This window comes from Branchiostoma lanceolatum, chromosome 7 (assembly GCF_035083965.1).
Source record: "Branchiostoma lanceolatum isolate klBraLanc5 chromosome 7, klBraLanc5.hap2, whole genome shotgun sequence".
Taxonomy (NCBI): Eukaryota; Metazoa; Chordata; class Leptocardii; order Amphioxiformes; family Branchiostomatidae; genus Branchiostoma; species Branchiostoma lanceolatum.
The window spans coordinates 12,133,531-12,154,078 of NC_089728.1; the positions used below are offsets into that span (position 1 = coordinate 12,133,531).

Genomic DNA, 20,548 nt, shown 5'->3' on the forward strand with positions numbered 1-20,548 from the left:
AGAAATTGCAGAACTGCAATTAATTTTGGTGAACTATGACGTATGAGCTCAATGATATATCAAATTCCACCAAGTCTTAATGATTCATTTGTATTATTCCAACTTATCCTTTTTCTCCAGACATATGCATGGCCATTGTTGGAAACCCTGTTCTCAGAAGTGCTAACCAAAGAGGAGTGGCTGAAACTGTTTGACAATGTCTTCTCCAACCATCCATCCTTCCTGCTCCTCTGTGTGGCTGCCTACGCCATCTCAGCACGGGGACCTCTCACAAAATGCACAGATGTTGGGGACTTTGAGGTATACTTTTTTTTCTACGTGAAAGAAAATACATTGTAAAAGACATGCAATCTAGTGGGGGAATATCCATTGATCTCCTTGGTCAAATTGTAGTTTAATGACGTGAAAAACCCTTTTCTCCTCTACATTGGGAATAAAATCAATGACATTTTGTCCAAGCTCACAATTTTGTCAATGTCCTTTCAGTACTTCTTCCACCATCGGAATGCCATAGACATTGGTGCAGTGATTAGGGAAGCGTACCGGCTCCAGGACACGACCCCCGAAGACATCCATCCTCGCCGCGTGATGGAGAAATCCAACCCCCTGACCCGGGGACAGTACCCCATCTTCAACAAATATCCCACATTCATAGTGGACTATCAGGTAATACTAGGGCATGTACTACACTATAGATATTGAGATATTCATGAGGGTTTTATGTTTGCAATTTTTGGGGTGACCTCTCCACATTGAAATCATTACAAGGGGTACAGATTTTCAGTAATGCGCTCTGTGTGCCTACTCAAAAAAAATAACACTGCAAACACCTATTCCTTAACTCAACTGAATTTACAGCAAGTTACCTGTCATGAAATATTCTTGCATTAAAATGTATGCCAATTTTCATGTATGTGTTGTCTCATTCAAGCATCGAACATTCATAAAATGTTAAAGAACACTCGTTGAAAACTTAGTATTCTATGGATAGAAATGTCGACTTGGTCGATTTTTGATTGTATGTTTTTTTTTTACTCGATATCATCATTGCTTCCAACACAACCGTATACATCATAAGGGCAGCATTCGCCTGTCAAGTTTGCCTGGCTAACCAAGGTCCTGTGGGTCAGACAGGCATTAGTCTGGATCGATAAACCATCAGCAGGTACAGTTGACCCATCAGGCCTCACCTGTCACTCTTCATTTGTTTCTGTAGGTTAAGGAGAGGGAGAGAATAAGAGAGGAAGAGCTTCAGTACCTGCAAGAAAGGTGAACAAAGAGCATTGGTTTTCTTAGGACTTAGGACGATAGGCTGTTATCCTATCGTATTAAATTGTAGATTTTGCATTGATATGGCCTCATGAGTTGTGAGACATCTTCAGGTTACTGATGATGTAAGAGTTTGGCAGATTTTGTGAAATAGAACATGCCTGTACCTAGCCAATGTTATTTTTCACACTCGGTTGTTGGTTTTATTGACATGTTTCTAACAGTAGTTTTTGTTTTCATGGCAAATAGTAGTGGACAACCTCAAGTCAACCTCATACACTTACGCCACATCTTCAGAAAAGACGCTAAGCAGCGTAGTTCCTGTTTAGAACTTTATTCAATTGTAGTTTTTGCTGATACTAGGCAAGTGACAGAAGAGTTGAAGAGAGAGACGGAGAGAAAGAGGCATCAGGAGGAGGCGTGGTACCGGCAGCAGGAGCTGCTGGAGGAGGCGGAGGAGACCAGGAGGAGAGTCATCGCAGATGAGGAGCAGAAACTCACCGACCAGCGAGTCAGGTGGGACAGGGGGGTTATCCTGATAGAATTAGAGGGAGTGATAGTCATTACTGTTATAGGGTAGTCATAGTTATTTTCTGAAATATCAAACATTACTCTGAAAAATCAAACATTAGCATTTGCCTATCCTGCCTTTCCTTTATAAGTCACCAGAGGTGCGCACATCTTTCCAAAAAGAATTATGTCAACTTTCAACTGATCTTACCCATTTAAGATGCATACAAACTATTACCTCTGGTCTAGTTTGAAGGGAGAACTTAAAGGTTTGTTGCTCCATTTCAATGCAGTTACTACATACATGAACTATACACAGACTGTTATTTTGCAATAGTTACTTCTCTGTGGATACAAGGATCGGTCACATGGCACTTTGCTGGGAACCCATCACTTCTGATTTCCAGACCATTTGCTAAAAATGGTAAATAACTTTTGTCTGTTTTAACTCAGACTCGCTGCCATGAGGAGAGAGTTGCGGGTAAAGGAGCTGCAGTTACTCGATGCCGCTAGGCGGCGCTTCATGGAGCACCAACATAGACAGAAGGAGACTGAGCTGAAGCGAATGGACGATGAGATTGAGAGAAAGGTCCTTAATTGTTCTTGTTTCTTTGTAACCAGTTAGTTATACAAATCATGATGATGATGATGATAACGTAAATATGCAATAGGTAAAGCAGGTCCAGACTTTGATCAATCACATGTACATTTGATACTATTGACCGTGTTGACCAGAGGGTTACTGAATGTGCTTCTATCATGTAGGTCCGACTAAGGGAGCAGGAGACACATGCAGCCATAGATGATGTGGAAGTGAAGAACATGGAGCTACATGCACAGAGAGGGCTGTTTGAGCAGGTACACATGTCAAACAGCATTTACTGGCTCTGGCATACAAGTAGAAATAGAAATAATCAATTCTTTCATGATCCCTTTTGACATACATAAGACAGTAATGTACATTTCCTGAAATTCAGCAATACTTAACTTGACAGCTGACATTTTAGAGATTGCTTCAGCTTATAAATTAAGTGTCATACTGTGTCATGTTTGGAGAAAACATAATCCAGAATAGATGGTGACCTTTCCGAGTTGTTGGAACTATGCCCTTTTAAAGGTTAGGCAGTTACCTAGGGCATCCAATGGTTGTGGCTGCATTCACTCTACTTTCTGGTCATACTGATATCAGAGAATGTTTTGTTACATCTTCCAAGGTGTATCCCCATTTATTAAAACCACAAGTCTATTTCTCAGGAGCTGGCCCGTGAGGAGGTGGCAGCATCGTTCCTACGGCGTGCTGACGTGGACGCACACAAGAGACAACAGGACCTGGAGGAGAGGATACAGCAGAGGATAGGGGTGCTGGAGAGGGAAAGGGAGCAGATCATCAGAAGGGTGAGGGCACTGCTTTGTGTTTGTTAAGAGCGATCATAGACTTTATACATACATGAATATGATTAATATTTTAGACTAAATTGCATTAAAGAATCGATCAATAGGTCAGGCAGTTCTTTGATGCATTTAAGACTTTTTAAATGGAACAGATGACCTCTCTATCCCTGGAATATTTCTGTTAATTGTCAAATTGAAACATACAAAGTAGATAAATATGCACCCTATTTTGATCAGTTAGATTTATGAAGAATGCTGGAAAATTTGCATGAACAAGCTTGTCAAGAAGTTAGATTTGAAGCCCCTTTAACCCATGTCATAAACCACCTTGGATTCAAGGAGAATGCTTTCACATGATAGTGTTTTGTGGTACATACATGTACCATACATGTATGTGGTTAATGTGTACATGTATGTTGTAAACCCTGTACTGTAGGAGGTTGAGCGTGGCCTGGCCCGTGGTACATGTATGTGGTTAACATGTTGGAACCCTGTACTGTAGGAGGTTGAGCGCGGCCTGGCCCGTGGTACATGTATGTGGTTAACATGTTGGAACCCTGTACTGTAGGAGGTTGAGCGTGGCCTGGCCCGTGGTACATGTATGTGGTTAACATGTTGGAACCCTGTACTGTAGGAGGTTGAGCGTGGCCTGGCCCGTGGTACATGTATGTGATTAACATGTTGGAACCCTGTACTGTAGGAGGTTGAGCGTGGCCTGGCCTGTGGTACATGTATGTGGTTAACATGTTGGAACCCTGTACTGTAGGAGGTTGAGCGTGGCCTGGCCCGTGGTACATGTATGTGGTTAACATGTTGGAACCCTGTGCTGTAGGAGGTTGAGCGTGGCCTGGCCCGTGCTGAGCAGCAGAATGTGGACACACAGATGGACCTGAGGGTGGAGCAGAGACAACGTCTGGACGACTTGGACAGGGAGATCAGGATGTTACAGGTACGGCAGTGATGATGGTGATCTTTATTTATCAGCAGTTAATATTTTTTTAATCAAATACAACTCAAGTCTGGTTTTACCGTCGTTAAACGATGGAGAGTGGCTCATACAGGAAATCAATCATGCAAGACAAGAAGTGCAATATTACCAACTAATGATTAGAAAAATGCATCATATCACAATCTTACCTCGAAATTACATTGATTTCATATTGTCATCTCATTACCTCAATATACGTGTAGATACAATAAAATAGTACATGTATTGAGAAAAGTTTATGTGACCTCGGCAGACTCTGTTTTGGAAGTGTTGATGGCAGAAAAAACCAAGGCTGGGAGTGAGTTCAAGCCTGTCCTTGGTTCATAAAGCTGAGTGTTGGATCTTGCTGCATTGACGAGGCATGGGTGACCACTTGTAATTGAAGGATTATTCGCATTCCAGATGCTTAGGTCGACAGGATTCCTCTGAGGATGTGACTTTAGGGCACAATCCTTTCACAACACTATAGATTACGGAACTATGGCACAGTGCAGCAATTATGATGTAAACAGCAGCTAGCTGTACAGGCTGTCAACCTCAGGCAATGGAGCTGTGTATCATGAGGATAGAGTTATCTTGTTGATGAAAGCCACACATTATGAGATGGAGATGAAAGCAGTTTGCATACCACTTGAATAATGTAGAATGTACCCTGATATTATGACACGTTGAAAGCTATCAATCATCATTTTACAATTCTTACAAGGTTAAAGCTGCTACTGGAGGAGTACTAGATATTTCAACAACGTTTCGGGGGAACGTGAAGGCTCAATGAGATGTTGTATTTTTGTACAGCTTGCAAAGATGAATGCTGCCAACAGGCATGTGGAAGAAGAGGTACACCAACTGATGAAGGAGCTAGAGAATAAGCAGGTATGTGTATGTCCACAATCATTGCCATGGAAGTGTGCACTGTAATCTCATGTACTGTAATATGATGATGCACATTTTGTAAATGGCAAACATTGATTACTGGTATTACTTCTTCAAAGACCTTGTGTCACTGACATGTTTGTTACTGTCTGTAGGCATGTCCTTTTGGCGTTTAAATCTGTTATGCTTGTCCCTACACATACATCAGTTGCTGCTTGTTTCAAAGGGTAATTCTTTTGAGGACAGGGGCAGACATTGTGGCTGACAAGTTGGTATACTTGTCTCACTTATGTGGCCTTAGGGGTGATGGTAATGTCAACATCGTCTCACTGGGCATGTCTTTTGTTAACATCCCAGTGGAAGTAACATTTGGAAGCTCGCTTTAAGGCTTGCATTAGACATGTAGGAGATTAACCCTGCACAGCACTGGCATACTAATAAGCAGTAGTGTCAAATGTTGAGTTCCTCAGAGTTTTACTTCATGATTTTTGTTCCCTTCAAATATCTAGACTAACTTGTTTGACACAAAGCCTGCGTCCTTGCCATTCATCTTCTAACTGGATTCACTGATGCATGAAATTATTGGTAGTTACAGTGGAAATCAAGAAGTAATTGATTTAATGATTGCAGATTCAGCAAATTGAATAATAATTTGTATGTATTTTTCAAGTTAACCATAGGTACCAAGAAATATAACTTAAGAAGCCATTACCTGCTGAATGAAAGGTTGGCCAACACAAGAAGGTTAAGGTCATGGAAAAATGTTCACACATTGACCCTGCCTGTCAATGGCAACTTACCATAAATCTTTTGATGCAATACCAATCCTTGCAAAGGGCTTACTCTCCTCCCTTAATGTAGACACATTTGACACTTTCTAAACTTGACTGATGAATGTGATGTGACCTGAATTTAACCTGTAGCTTCAGGAAGAAGCAGCAGGGAGGTCAAGTCTGCAGAATCAGCGGAAAATAGCACTGGAGTCTGAGCAGAGGAGGATGGACCTATTGAGGGGAGAGCAGGGGGAGGAACAGCAGTTGACAGAACAGCTCAGACAAGATGAGTCCTTCGGTAAGAGATGTTTAACAATTCAGTTACTGCAGATGCTTGTGCAACATCTATTAGGGTCATCCATATTGAAAGCAGAGGTCAAAAATTGTATGAATATTTAAAAAAATATTATTTTACAACAAAGACGTTTAAGAGGTGTCATGAAGCAAATACTAGTAGAAAGCAGTATATCTAATGTTACTAATAGATGTGCCCATGGTCCATACTTATAGAGAGGTTGCGAGACTTGAGGAAGAAGAGAGGGCCAGATGGTGGTCAGGCAGAGGGGAATACAACAGAAAATAAGTGTCTGAACAACTCAGGGTCTGGATCAGAAGTATCTTCACAATGTAAGTAAATTATAAGTTGTCCTCTCATCAAGATTTTCCCCTACAAATTGTCCTGATATGAGCTGCTTCAAAAGTGGTACTTGGGCTGGACCTAAGGGGTAAATGTAGGTATTTATTTTTACAGTGGCATCTTGATCTCAAACTTCAGATCTCAGAACTTATAGTACGAAGCATTTGATTATTCTTGCTTTCCGTCATTTAAGACCTGTTGAAAGCAAGAGCTAGTTCCCAATCCCTTTTTGTATGTGACCATTAATCAGGTACAAGATATTGTATCATTGTCTTCTCTTCTTAAATATTGATGACCTTGCTTACAAATTCCAGTTTATCTGGTGCATAAAGACGTTCGGTAGTAAAACACTGAAAAATGACTTAATTTTCAATATCATGTATGTCCCATCCCATTCCCTAGTTTCCTTGGACCGTGGTCGTCAGACGTTTGAGAGAAGGGAGCAGGAACTGATGAAGGAGGTGAGGGATATGAGGAAGAAGCTGGCTGAGAAGACACGACAGACACAGCCTCCCCCGAGCTTTGATGTGGATGATGATGATCACCTGAGTGGGGGAAGCCTCTAGACCAGGCACATACCCAGGCCTGTTCCTCAGCATCATGATTAATCACCAGGATTATTCTTAGGCTCACTCATCTGCAAGGAGTCAGGAGTTGGATGGTTTGCAAACAAAATGATATTCTTGCTTGAGCAGACTGTACATGAGATAGAACAAAGCTTTAAGGCATAATGTTTGTGCTTTACACATCATTTTTTACACATCATTTTGCAGAACATTTTAATGGTCTCCCAACTGTCATTTATTACCAAAATCAAATGTTTACAACTGCACACATTTAAGACAACATTGTTGAACCCCTTTAGGCGAGAAACACTGTCCAGTTCATGGTGCAAGATTGCCAAAGTTAGATTTTCAAAATTTTGCATATTTTTGTAATGAATCTCAATTTAGTTCCATCAGTGAAACTTGTAAATATACTTCCCTTTTCTCCAAAGTAGGTAACAAAATCTTATTCCGTGTGGGTGAAACAATTTTGGGCAAATAACCCTTGCTTCGTGGATATTTTAATAACTTGAATGTGAAATTGTTTCCCTTTTATTGATACTTAAGAGTTAAGACTACTAAAGCACTGATAGATACCAATACAAAGAATTTTAGAACAAACCAAGTGTAATTTTATGTTATAGATATGTTGATATCAATATGTTTTGATATTTAACACTAATTTGACATTTTTTGCACAAACGCTCTTTTCAACTTTTCAAGCACAACTTGACATCTTTGTTTACAGGATATATTCTGTACATAGTCAATGAAACAATGTGAACCATATTGGTGTAATTGTTTCATTTGTTAAACTGGTTTGAAGTGAAATAAAGTTTCAACACTTTCTACCACCCACTGTGTTATGAAATTGTTACACAGAATGCAAACTGCCCCTTTCTAAGTTTCTTCAGCCCCAAGTCTTCTGTACTGAAAGTACTAAAATTGCTTCACTTTGTATACCTCAACAATGAAGCTAAAGCATTGGAGCTTTAACATTTCCTAGGAGAAATGTTGTGTCAGAGGTTCTTGTCATGGCCCATTAGAACAAACAAATCACACATTACACCAAAAGTATAAGACGTCCTGTCTTAATGTAATTCTCCATGTTGTCCTGTAGTAGCCCCACACATTCATGGTCACTTTGGCCGGCTCAGTGCAGGAGTTCCATGTTTGGACCCAGCACTGTAAAAACAGGAAAACATGAAATTGAAATACCAATAAAACTTTTGCATGCCAAGCTAGGTCAAATGCACAGGTTCTCAGTAATCTGACACTGTTGGTTAAATGCATGAGTGCACGAATGCATGAGTTTTCAATCAAAAGTGCCACAATGGCCTTGAATGCTAGTAGTTTATTGCTAGTACTGCCCTCTACTGATAGACACAAGAAGTGCATATAGGACCATTTACAGAATATTCAAGAAGATTTGTCTTGAATTGAGCTCGACAGTTGATTGAAGTCAGTCATAAATGATGCAACTACATGTTTGTTACTTCCTTGTAGTACGAACTTAACCACAATGCATTCTTTGTAAAAGTTTGATTAAACCACTTACGGATAACTGTTGGGTGTAAGATGTGAAGACCTTGGCTGGTAGCTCAACTGTAAGAACAAAAAAGTAAAAGTCAGCTGCAGCTGTATTTCAAGAATTCCCTTAATGATCTTGAAGACTAATGCATGCTGATCTGCTGTATCTCTATGAACTGTTTGTGGTCACAATATCACGTGATTCAGAGCTTGAGCATTATGTAAATGAAACCTACATGGATCATTCTTTTGCTTGGGTCCCACTGACTGCTCTGGGTCTGACTTGGTGTGTATGAAGTATGCTGACCTGGAAATGATGTACGTTGCATTGTCATTTTTGGTGGCCAACACATGAATTGCTTGAATTTGCCAATCTAAAGCTTGTAACTTCTGTGACTGTTGTTAGAATCATATATGACTTCATGATAACAACGGAAACAGAAATATATATTTTTGTTGCAATGATAGATTTGACATAGTTGTGACATTACAAAAAAAAAATCTACTTTGTCTGCAGCAGAAGATGAAAAGGATATGCATGGCTAATGGGAGAATTCAACTAAACGTGTAGTTGAAAATACATTGTAGCATGCAGCCTTTACAGAGGAGACTACTAGTAAAGGTTATGGAGAAGAGTTGGCTAGAGTCCTTACCCTGATGTACAGAGGTAGGTTGGGAGCTGGGACTGTTGTATGGAAGCTGGCGCTTGGGAGTTGCAAACATGCTCAGGGTACTGGCAATTCTACTGTCTGCACCTCTGCGGACCAACAACACAATGTTAACACAAACAGGTCACCCATACAGTGAACAACAACTACTGGGTCATGTGTGAAATCATCTGCTCTATCAGCAAATAGCACAACACTATTTGAATAACGCTTTATGGCATTCAAACAGTAAGTAATACATCTTTATTGAAACAGGTGAAATATCAATATCCTGTATCAAATGAACATTTGCCTTTCATAGAATGGGTAAGGGAGGAGTTTCTTTCTAGCAACACCCTGGAATGATGAAGATTGGAAAAGTTGTACAGAACACCTTGTAACACATAACACAGTTGTCCACTTTGACCCATGGGTGCTCCTATCTATGAATCAAAAGCCTTCCTTGTTCTACAGTATCAGTAATCTTACCTGGGCGATGAGCCAGTGGACATAGGAGACCCTGCACACTGCTGGGAGCCACTGGGAGAACCTGAGTCGCCATGGGAACCTGGTTTGGAGATGGCCCTGCAATGTGCACATTCAAAGTGTTGGAAATAATAACCTTCACATCACAGACTTCCTAAAATCACAATCCACACATGCTTCATAATTCCTTGAAATAAGATCAGTTGGGTCAGTTAAGTCTTATTGGTGACCTTACACCATCTTCAAAGGAAGCAAGATTTGCAACTGCCATGTTCCAAAATATTGGTCCAAGTTGTTCCAAAAGCACAGAAGATTGAACCATCACATTCCCAACAAATAAGACACCCAAAGAATATGATGGGAAATCATATCTGTTATCTAAAAAGCATTTTCAAAGAATGTACCAGCACCTTATGATCTGTCCTGTCGGAGTTCTAGTTAAACCTGGCACCACAGGAGGGGTTCCTACAGATCAAAGGAAAGGCATTAAGCTTGTACATTACAGGTACATGGCAACATTTGTTACTGGCTTTACCTGTCTAAACTATCCAGATCCAATAGCCCCAGGCCTTTGGTAGGCTTCCTACTTATACATCTTCCTTAGAAGATGTGAATGCATGAACAGCATTTCACTAATGCTACCGTAAGTCAGGCCACTTCTTTCTGGGCAGGTTGCATCCGATATTGATGTGTCTTTCTATTGAATACAGCTTTCAACATACTTCCTACTTATCTTTAGCTTTCGACAGTTATTGCATATTGCCACAGGCACACAATGTCCATGGTGCTGATTACAGTACTGCTGTTACTTAGACAAACTCTATTATCTGCTGCATGATTAATGACTCCTACCCTTACAATGTATATATACAAAACATACTAGTAGTAGTAAATGAAAGTCTTTGCTATTTGTCTGAGGGCTCTAGTTGTTTTCCATCTTGTTTGCATTTTTTAATTTACTATCTTACCCATCTTGCCATCAATAGGCGGAGTCCTCATGGTGATCCTGGCAGGGCCTGTTGGTGTGCGACTTCCCTGTAGGGGCATTACAAACATGTATGAAGGTACACAAGGCTTCTTGCAATTCAACAGGATATCAAATATCAATGCATGCTTTGAACTAGATAGATAAAGTGAATGCCTACTACATGAACTTCCATATACAATTTTGAACAGTTGCAATGCAAAGAGATGAAACATGAAAATACAAATGTAGGTTGTTACTTACTGAAAGAGGTGAATCACCCATATTTGGCCTGAAAGAAATAATTCATAACAGTTTTATATATGTCAACCTTTTCATAATGTATTTCTGTATATGTTGATTTGCTTCTCTGCAGTTTGAGAGAACATCTACCAGCATTTCTAAATTGCATTCTTACAAAAATGTCCCAGTTTCAACTCTAAGTCTTCCCTGTATGACCACTGTAAGTTCTTCAAAGGCTTTGATCTTTGTAAATGTATCTACTATTTGTTTTATTGCTTGATCACTGCAATCTTTTGTGGTAACAGTACTGGTCTTGTTAATGGATTTTCTCAATAAACTCAATAAACTTGTCAGCTAACACCTACTTACGTGCAGGGCAGACTTTTGCTGATTCCTGCTGTGTAGGGAGACTTGTTTGGTCCATGGGAGGGAGAGGGGGTTCCTGCATAGTAAAATGAATCTTTTGATACTGCAAGTTTGCAACACATTTTCTTATCAGTCAGAATGAATTGTCATCATATCCAAACATGATATGTATGGCAACAAAGTACCTGTACATGTAGTTCCAATAATTCCAAGAAATGACCAGACTGTAACAGCAGTGGGAAGTGGGACCTATACTCACGGTGGATTCTTGGCTGCATGTTTGGGTGGGGAGAAGTCACTGGTCTAAAATGAAAGCAATGCAAATTTCTTGTTCTTGACAATTTACTTCAAGAACGCAAAACACACAGGCAAGGCAAAATCACAGCTGCCCAGGAGGAGAACATGTAATACAACAATACATCAAATCAATTGAGAACTATTTTTGCAGCCATATTCTTTTTATATGATATATTCTTGTTTTTGGCAAGGCATTGTTTGACATGATACAATACACTGTATTTGTATTGTAGACTTATTGGAATGATAGTAAAAGCTTGGAAGTACCTTTGTGAAAGCCTGCTTGCCATGGATGTCTGCAACAAAGATTTGCAATACATTTACATGTATTTTGAACCAAAATTTTGATAATGTAACATTATGAGAATTACTAGTATAGATGTAAAACAGGAATTACCTGTAAATGAAATGATCTGTCTTGAGAAATACCTTCTTTCCTAGCACCTACCTTTCCACCTAGAAGGTGCCTCAGTTCAGCATTTTCATTTCTAAACCTCAAAATTTCACTGAAAAAATAAAAAGATGTCTCAGAGATCACAATTGCTTGGCATCTGCAAGACAACAATTTGACCGTATAAGTTGATGCAAAAATGCTTCTACAACACATAATGAGTGTCTACTACAAATATACAGATGAACAGTCATTCAGTGATGAGAACATTCAGTTCCTAGAAAGACCATCTTGCCCATACCTTTCCATTTCTTGCACTTGGAGTGCCATCTGTTGCTTGATCTTTTTCAGTTCAGTTGAGAACTTAACATCCTGGGGAAAATCAAATAGATACCTTTTGCTTTTTTGACACATCATAACTTGACACACCATCCAAGATATGTATTTCTAACTTTTCATCATCATTATCGTCTTCATTGGGTGGCTACTGTGGAATCTACCACGTGTGCCTGTTAATAAACAGCCATGTCATATAGAGATTAGTATAGTGAGATACTACAAAGTACCTTTTCTCTCATGTATGCAGTCAGCCTCTGGCGGTGATTCTTTTGGAAATCAATGACCTGCGAGGTAAATGAACAGAGATACAATGTAGCAGATGACCAATTACACAGCATCATTAATGAATAGATTGAATTGATATTTCTAATAGCCCCCTAAAAGCAAAACTAGTCTATAAAAGTAGAAAGCTGTACTTAAGTTAAGGGGTGGTAGCATAATGATAGACAAATTCAGATGAGTGTTAGTCAGAGAACATGTGCCCACACCTGGAGTAGTTGTTTATGTTGCTTTTTTGCCAGTTCTGCTGGGTCTGTGAAGAAAATCTCAACATCCGGCTTCATCTGCAGAGAAAATTGCCACAAATTTTATCAAGACAAATGATGATATCCTAGACAGTGATATTTGATAGTAGATATGAATACAGTATAACAGAATTTGAAAATGCAACTGATTAAAGATTTCAAACTCACATGGGCTGAAAGTATGATTGTTGTGCACTTGCCGCCACACATCTTACACCTGTCTTTGGCACCTGTTAATAGAAAACAACTGCGATCAAAGAGTGTACAGAAAGAAGCATCATTGGCTGATTGAGTTCATTCTTCCTAGACAGGCTTGGGCAACTGGGTAAACTTTAATACTAGTGTTTGATCGGTTGGATTGGGAACAGTACAGCAGAATAACGTGGTTGCATAACGTACCTCCTACAACACAGTCGGCACAGTAAATGTGCCCACAGTTGGTCAGATGGAACTTCTTGCCATCTCCGGGTTGGCGAAAGCACAGGTTGCAGTGGACCCAGTCGGCCATTCTGAATATTTTGTTGATCCCACGGACTGCAAGTTGTCACGCTGTGTCCCTCTTTTTCACGCAATCGAACCAGTCACCTCATTCCAGAGATTATATCTGACGTTTTTGTGGTGTTTTAGACTTCCTGATGGCAATTTATGTCGCGTAAAACTATTGTACACCTTGGCAAAGTGCGTTCCTGTGAGTTCAACCTTTCCAGAATTCATAAAATGGCGGCATTTGGGTTGACGTCTCGTAAAATCTCGCAAGTTCTCGCAGGTGGGACGTTCGAGATTTCTAAATGAAACGCAAGCAAACGCACAAACAACGGGTCCATAAAAGTAAAGAACACCACCACAAATGTCGATTCTTCTAATAATAAATAAAATAATTGTAATAAAAGTATAGTTTTACCTTATAATTACTGCATTATTAGTCAAATTAGTTCATCCATAGGAAACTGCTTATCAAAACGGTCTTTACATTTGCTGCGGTGACAAACCGGAAACTGCCAGGAAAAGCTTCGTTGTACGGTGTTACGCCACGTCAGGTCTAAAATTTTGTGCCGTTTCTACCCTTGTGTCCGACATTTTTCACCTGTTCTCCTCAAGACAGACACGTCAGACTTACAAAGATGGTAGAAGGGAGTGATATCGGAGACTGGTTCCGTAGTATCCCGCTTATAACGCGGTACTGGTTCGCCTTGTCCGTCGCCCTCCCCCTCTTGGGTAGGATCGGACTTGTTGACGCGATGTCCATGATCCTACACTGGGACTTGACTGTTTACCACTTCCAGGTGAGAACTGGCTGATGATAGTGGCTTTCCCTCTTTCCAGCAGCAGTCCTTTTCTTATTGAAATAACGCTAAGCACTACGTCACCATCCCATGGCAGAAGCTGCAAAATAATTTGTACACTTGAGAGTTGTTATGTAAAATAATCCTGGACCAGAATCCGGTTAGGTAAAATTGTGTTCCGTTGTCCCGGTGGTAACAGGTTAAAGCTATTCTGTACAGCCATACTACTGAACAGTCTGTTAAGAATGATAAGCAGATAATTTTAGAAGAATGACTCAGCCCTTCATTATGTTTATTCTTTAATAATTTATGATAAAACTTTATTCTAAGAAGCTGCCAATGATCTCAGCGGCATTCCATAAGTCTTGTTTGAGAATTACAACAATGGTAAACACTTAAAGTAAACATCGAAAATGAACAACCCTTTTAAGATGTTTACTTAAGTCCCTAAACGTCACATTCAGACCAATTGTTTGAAGAATGTGGGGTTAGAAATGAGAGAACATGTGGTGTGTACTAAAGCTTATGCTACGTGGTTCTGTATTCCTTTTTTGAGAAAGCTTCATTTTGTCCGCAGATCTGGAGACCGGTCACTGCCCTGTTCTTCTACCCCCTGATGCCACAGACTGGTTTCCACTACCTGATCAACCTGTACTTTCTCTACAACTACTCCACCAGGCTGGAGACAGGTCTGTAGGCATGAGTCATCACTGATGATCTGGTTGTCTTTTCATAGTTGTCAGAACATCTCTCTAGCTATCTATAGATTTCACCCTATCAGCAGCATCACATTATTTACTGGTAGATAGTCTTTACAACTACAAACACAATGAAAGATTGAATCAGGGTAACAGTAACTAGATCTTGAACAGACAACAAAGTAACCACTTGTTTTAAAGCATTTAAAATAAAATATTGTAGAATGAATGTATGTAAGTCAGTGTTCTAACCAGGATTTTTTCACAGTGTAGGGGTCAGGTACAGAGGGCCAACTTTGCGCGGCGCAAGTCATGATCACTCGCGGAGTGCCAAAACCATGATAAGGGTTGGAAGTCTGGCATCTTCCCGCACAAAATTTTGAAATTCATAACCAAATATAACACTATTTACTGCATTTTGAGGGACAAATTTAAGTTTTTCCTCTGTCACAGACTCATTCCAAAGCCAAATAAGAACTTTTTATAAGATTTATGAAGGTTCTTCCCAGAAGGAAACACCCCTATGCTCATTGAAACACAGCATCGGGGTCCAGATCACAGCATCGGGGGTCCAGATCACAGCATCGGGGGCCCCTATGCTGAAAAGGCCTGGCGAGAACACTGTAAGTCATTGGAGGTACAGACATAGGTGACAATTTGTTTTATAACTTATAGGTAAAATAACAACATTGCAGTTTGGCCAGTAAATGTCTACAATGACTTCTCACATTCTTTCCTCTATGTATTGCAGGTCTCTTTGATGGCAGACCAGCAGACTACCTCTTCATGCTGATATTCCAATGGCTGTGTCTTGTTGTATCCTTTTTGAAAACCTTGAAGTGATATCATTATGTCTCACATACACGATATTGATAACTTCAGGAATACTAAGTATGTGTCTGAGTGTAGGAGCGCACCACAAAGACCATGTTAAGTGGTTATGATTTTAAATCTCAGGTACACAAATAAAAGGTCAAGAAGAGTGTTGCATCTTTGGCTTCTTAACTCTCCTCACCAGATCATTGGATTCATGGCAGAATTATTCGTAAGTAGAGCTTCTTCTACTGTGTCTAATATCTATATGAATCATATCATATTGAATGTTGTTTTAAGATATTTCCTAAAAAGATTCTTTGTTGTTGAATATGCATTTCTTTTTAGAAAACATCTATCTGTAACTTAGTGTAACAGATATAAAATAGTTCTGATGATTTGATATTACCTGGAATATAGATGGAATATCTAGTTCAGTACCTGTACCTGTGAAGTGACATTTCTTGTATGTTTTCTATCCTCAGCTGTTGATGGACCCCATGATCCTAGCTGTCCTGTACGTTTGGTGCCAGCTTAACAGGGACCAAATCGTATCTTTCTGGTTTGGAACACAGTTCAAGGTATATCATGATTGTCATTTGGTCAGTTCTTTTGATAAAATACATATCACAGGAATCAATTTCTTTGTTAAAGTTAAACACAGGAAATACATTTAGTGCTCAGAACATGTTGTGTCCAATATTCTCTAATGTAGATAATTTTCCTTGTCAACTTTAACTTTGTACAATTTCTGAAAAGATACAAGTCTTATTTGCCAAATACAATCATTGCAGACTTGTTAGATATTTGTGCCAAAAATTACCTTTTTCAACTTCCTTTTTTCTTTTTTTGGCAGGCCATGTACTTACCATGGGTGCTGGTAGGCTTCAACATGATTCTAAGAGGAGGGTAAGTACCTTTTTGCACTACGGGTTTGTACCACTTCAGAGAAAGGTTGGGTCAAGGAGTTGCTGGCTTTTCCATATCATACTTTCTTAGTTATGACATATACACACTGCAGAAGTTTGTAACTACCACAAATCTGAAATGTATACTGGTAGTGAGTTGCACACAATTTTCCCTTTCAGGGATGATATTATTTTGGGTGCCCTGTGTACCCAAGGTGGGTGATGGTGTGGACTTCACATCCACTTTTATGTTTGTAGCAGAAAAGGTACAAAGGCAGATGAGACATAGAATGACAAACATTTTGAGAATCGGCAATCATTTCAATTTTCTATTTGTATATAATTATTAAAATGCTAACTTGTATTCAAGGAAATCTGGCGATGCTAAGAAATTCAAATAAATAAATTTGATCATCATGTCAATAAAAGTCCACAGTCTACTGCCTACCTTTGTGGACAGCAACTACTTTCTGCTACAACACTGCTACAAACCACAGATACAATTATGCAGCTGTGAATACATGGATCTCCATGCACACTGTTTTTCATCATTTCATCACTTCCCAAAATGTGTACAGTCAAACCTGTCTATAGCGGCCACTCAAGGGACTGGCCAAAACTGGCCGCTAAGGACAGGTGGCCGCTATGGAGAAAATGTTGATTAATGATGACCACGAGTGACACATATTTTCAGTACCCACTGAGATACATTTATTCACCGTACAGTACACATGTAAACATTGCATAGGTAAGTCACATTTTAGAAAGTCGATTGTTGTTGCCACCTAGTTAGTTAAGAACAAAATACATGTTGCTCAGTTGCCACTTACTGTTCGTTTTCGACCGTTTTGAAACATAAAATTGTGGCGATAGTTTTCCTTAGTCTGTTGTTGTTTCACTTGCCGCTTGTCATTATCAGCTTCTACCATTATGCTAATAGGGTACTCAGAAGAAGGTCGATCTTTTGATGGCTTTATTCTTTTCAGAAAATTGCAATAGCCCAAATTTTACATCATATTAATGTTATTAATATTCTTGTAAAGCTTTTGGTAAAGTAATTATCCTCAGTGATACTTTGCAGCAAAATAAATTTAGCGCATTATACCTCCGAAACAGTGGTGTCTACCGTTGACCTTTGTGCTGCCTACCTCCTTGGTGCTGCTGACTATCAGCGCCATTTTGAAAATTGCGCGAAACACGTTTTGACTTTGAGCACCGGGGAAAACGGATATTGGGCCGGCATTCAAACATTTCCCGAACTTACTGCATCAGCTACATGCGCGAGTTGTATTTTCCAAAAAGCTGCCGTAATATTTGTCCAGTCGAAATGCACAGAAATGGTCAAATTTGCTACGATGTACAAACGCAAGCCATGTGAAGAAAATTATACTGACTTCGCGTCAAACCATGGATTTTCTAACAAAGATAAAACATTCTGGTTTTCTTTATTATCATCCTATCCAGTTGAATCCACATAAATTTGATAACTGCGTGAAAAAATGAAGATTTTGAACCCGGCGTGCGGTGGCGATGCGGCTTCTACCGGCGCGCCGTGACCGTTACCGACAGTGTTACTGTACTCGCGGGACTGAAAATCGTCTGGCCGCGACCGCGTTGGACAGGTGGCCGTTATAGCCTAATTCTTAATGCTTATGTCAATGGGAAAAATCCAAGGGACCGACAAAAAGTGACCACTATGGGTAGGTGGCCGCTATGCAAAGGTGACCGCTAATACAGGTTTGACTGTACATGTAATTAGAAACAGCAGCATGCCTCCTCAAGCATACTGTGGATGACTTCTCAGCTCAGAATTATTGCTGATGGTTGCTGGTTGAGTATGCTAAAAGTTTAAATTATATTTTACCATGTCTTGATAGTAGATCCACCCTTACACTTTTTTTACAGAGGATGGACTGACCTACTGGGAATATTTGTTGGACACCTTTACTTTTTCCTGATGTTCAAGTACCCACAGGACTTTGGAGGCAGGTCCTTCCTCAGCACACCGGAGATCTTGTAAGTCAGACTCAGAGTTCAAACTGTTCAAACGCACCTCTCAGATTGGTCTATTCCTTTGTGTGAAACTGTGGTTATATTCAGAATAACACAGAGTTGGAAAGAAAATAACAGATTTTAGGTTCACAGAACTTTATGCACAAATCAGTTTTTTCTTTGACTGTAGTATGAACCATCTTGGGAAAAAGTGCTAATAGCTTTACTATCAAAATGGTATATTGAACAGATGCATTTCTGAATATCCTTGTCTCTCTTCACCCTCAGGTACAGGTACCTGCCCAACCGCAGGGGTGGCGTGTCGGGATTTGGAGTCCCCCCAGCCAGTCGTAGGCGGGCTGATGACAACCAGCGTCAAGGATGGGGCCAAGGGAACGTCCTCGGCGGGAACTGATACAGAAATAACATGCTGGCATACAAGTTGATCAATGGACAATTCAAACTATTGTTTTCCTCTTCAAATATCATTACAAAGGAAGTGTACCTACCAGTAGGTGAATTCTAGAGGCAAGAAATATCTCTTAGTAGTCTAATCTTTGTCATGGCATAGTGAACTTGGCACTGATGTGTGACTATGTGTGACTAAAGGCTCTGGAATGTGTATATATCAAACATTATGAGCTTCTGATCAGCATTATCCTTACTTCAGCTTCCTCAATTAACTTATAGAATGTTTTTGTATTTTAGATATGTAAAATACCAAACTTTACTAACTAAATCACCAACTTTTGTTTTCTGGCTCTGATGGGACACAACAGTTGACTACTTACTTGAATATCAAGGAAAGATAGAGGTTTCTGGTATTTATTGTAGCTATGACTCTTTGAATGAGTATATTACATCTTAAACTTGAGTATTCGTATGAGCTTAGGGTCTCTTAAACAAGCATGTATTGTGCATAGAGAATGAAGCTACAATCTACCACCATGTCATGAATCTTCAGCTGTGATGTGCTGGGCTATCTGTGGCAGTCTAAAGACCAGTTGTGTCTTAGGGATTTAAACATGATATACTAGTAGATCCCATAGTCTTTGTCATTGGTCCTTGTAGATTTTTGATTATGGCTGTAAAGGTTTTGTTCGATGCACAAATTGTGGAACAGTCTTGTATGTATTTGTTTGGGTGATTTGAATAAGTAAATAGAAATCATTTTAGATTGGTTGGTTCAGGTTGTGTAAGGGGACGTATTAAACTTGATTCTATGTAGTATACATGTATCAGATTTGTAGCTTTAAAAGGATACTGACTTTGTCTAAGAATATAACCTCCTTGCTTTGTCTTTTGTATATTTCTCATGATTCTAGCTGTGGTTTATGTAGTAAGACTGTAGGAAACTGTAGATACTGTTGTCCAACTTGTACTTAATTTTGAGTTAATGTAGATGGCAAATATTTGGAGTCTAGATGTTCATAAGAAGTCATACTCAGTGCTAAATTTGTAGTGAACTAAAATTTAGCAGCAATTTAGAAGAGTCGATGTGTCCATATACTTTCAAATACTAAACAAGAGCCTTTACAGACAACCTCTGTCACAGCTGCACTTTGTGTTTGAGTAGGCTTACATCGCTTATCAAATCTGAAAAAAATTATATGATGTTTCATGATACTGAGGGTTTCAGAAACAGAAGTTTAATTTTAAGACTAATGCCAGTCAAGTATGTGGTGGGTATCCAAATTAGCTGTAGCCTAGACTGTCTACCTGTAAGTGGCAAGAAGTGAGTTCTGTCTACTTTGTACAACCACAATGGTGTAACAACTCTGCCATAATATATCTACTTACTTCTATCTACGGAACATTTGATTTGTTTCTATGTACATTTTAAAGTGCCCTGGTTAGATTTTGTTTCCGTCACATGCTCTGTCATTGGCTGGAGGTGAAGTGCAATCATTGCATAATCTTGATGTCGAGAGAAATACTGCCATGGGTAAATTGTCTACATCTGTAGATGGATATAGATGGATGTATGGAATAAAGTATCTGTATTGTCACATCATGCTGCCTGAGTTTTGTTTGCTTCCTCTCAGATGTTTCTGAACAGAAAAAATAACATTTTTGTGAG

The 20,548-nt window shown here is 39.5% G+C and overlaps 3 protein-coding genes across 5 annotated transcripts in view; 2 read left to right on the forward strand and 1 right to left on the reverse strand.

The window, feature by feature from the left end:
- The window catches only part of LOC136439347 (TBC1 domain family member 31-like), a 26,817-nt gene extending 18,976 nt beyond the window's left edge, over positions 1-7,841 (forward strand). The window contains exons 13-24 of one of the 3 annotated variants that reach the window (XM_066434729.1): positions 121-300; positions 487-666; positions 1,217-1,269; positions 1,633-1,785; positions 2,233-2,368; positions 2,545-2,637; positions 3,034-3,174; positions 4,004-4,120; positions 4,955-5,032; positions 5,956-6,103; positions 6,316-6,432; positions 6,845-7,841. In XM_066434729.1, coding sequence (XP_066290826.1) covers positions 121-300; positions 487-666; positions 1,217-1,269; positions 1,633-1,785; positions 2,233-2,368; positions 2,545-2,637; positions 3,034-3,174; positions 4,004-4,120; positions 4,955-5,032; positions 5,956-6,103; positions 6,316-6,432; positions 6,845-7,008 — 1,560 coding nt within the window. In that variant the 3' untranslated portion in view covers positions 7,009-7,841. Of the gene's footprint in view, positions 1-120; positions 301-486; positions 667-1,216; positions 1,270-1,632; positions 1,786-2,232; positions 2,369-2,544; positions 2,638-3,033; positions 3,175-3,607; positions 3,874-4,003; positions 4,121-4,954; positions 5,033-5,955; positions 6,104-6,315; positions 6,433-6,844 lie in introns of those variants that run through there. The other 2 variants (XM_066434730.1, XM_066434731.1) reach the window with 2 other exon arrangements.
- Positions 7,205-13,583, reverse strand: LOC136439351 (probable E3 SUMO-protein ligase RNF212). Its single transcript, XM_066434737.1, has 17 exons — positions 13,174-13,583; positions 12,943-13,004; positions 12,739-12,813; positions 12,478-12,534; positions 12,213-12,283; positions 11,969-12,026; positions 11,788-11,816; positions 11,483-11,526; positions 11,227-11,299; positions 10,879-10,906; positions 10,619-10,685; positions 10,061-10,115; positions 9,654-9,749; positions 9,171-9,274; positions 8,754-8,824; positions 8,546-8,592; positions 7,205-8,172 (listed from the first exon to the last, which is right to left on the reverse strand). The coding sequence occupies exons 1-17, from the start codon at positions 13,280-13,282 to the stop codon at positions 8,127-8,129; spliced, it is 1,092 nt and encodes a 363-aa protein (XP_066290834.1). The 5' UTR covers positions 13,283-13,583; the 3' UTR covers positions 7,205-8,126.
- A 172-nt stretch (positions 13,584-13,755) lies between these two features.
- Positions 13,756-20,477, forward strand: LOC136439352 (derlin-1-like). The gene is made up of 8 exons (XM_066434739.1): positions 13,756-14,057; positions 14,635-14,746; positions 15,507-15,571; positions 15,774-15,800; positions 16,054-16,149; positions 16,425-16,477; positions 18,382-18,492; positions 18,757-20,477. The coding sequence occupies exons 1-8, from the start codon at positions 13,896-13,898 to the stop codon at positions 18,881-18,883; spliced, it is 753 nt and encodes a 250-aa protein (XP_066290836.1). The 5' UTR covers positions 13,756-13,895; the 3' UTR covers positions 18,884-20,477.
- Positions 20,478-20,548: the final 71 nt, after the last annotated feature.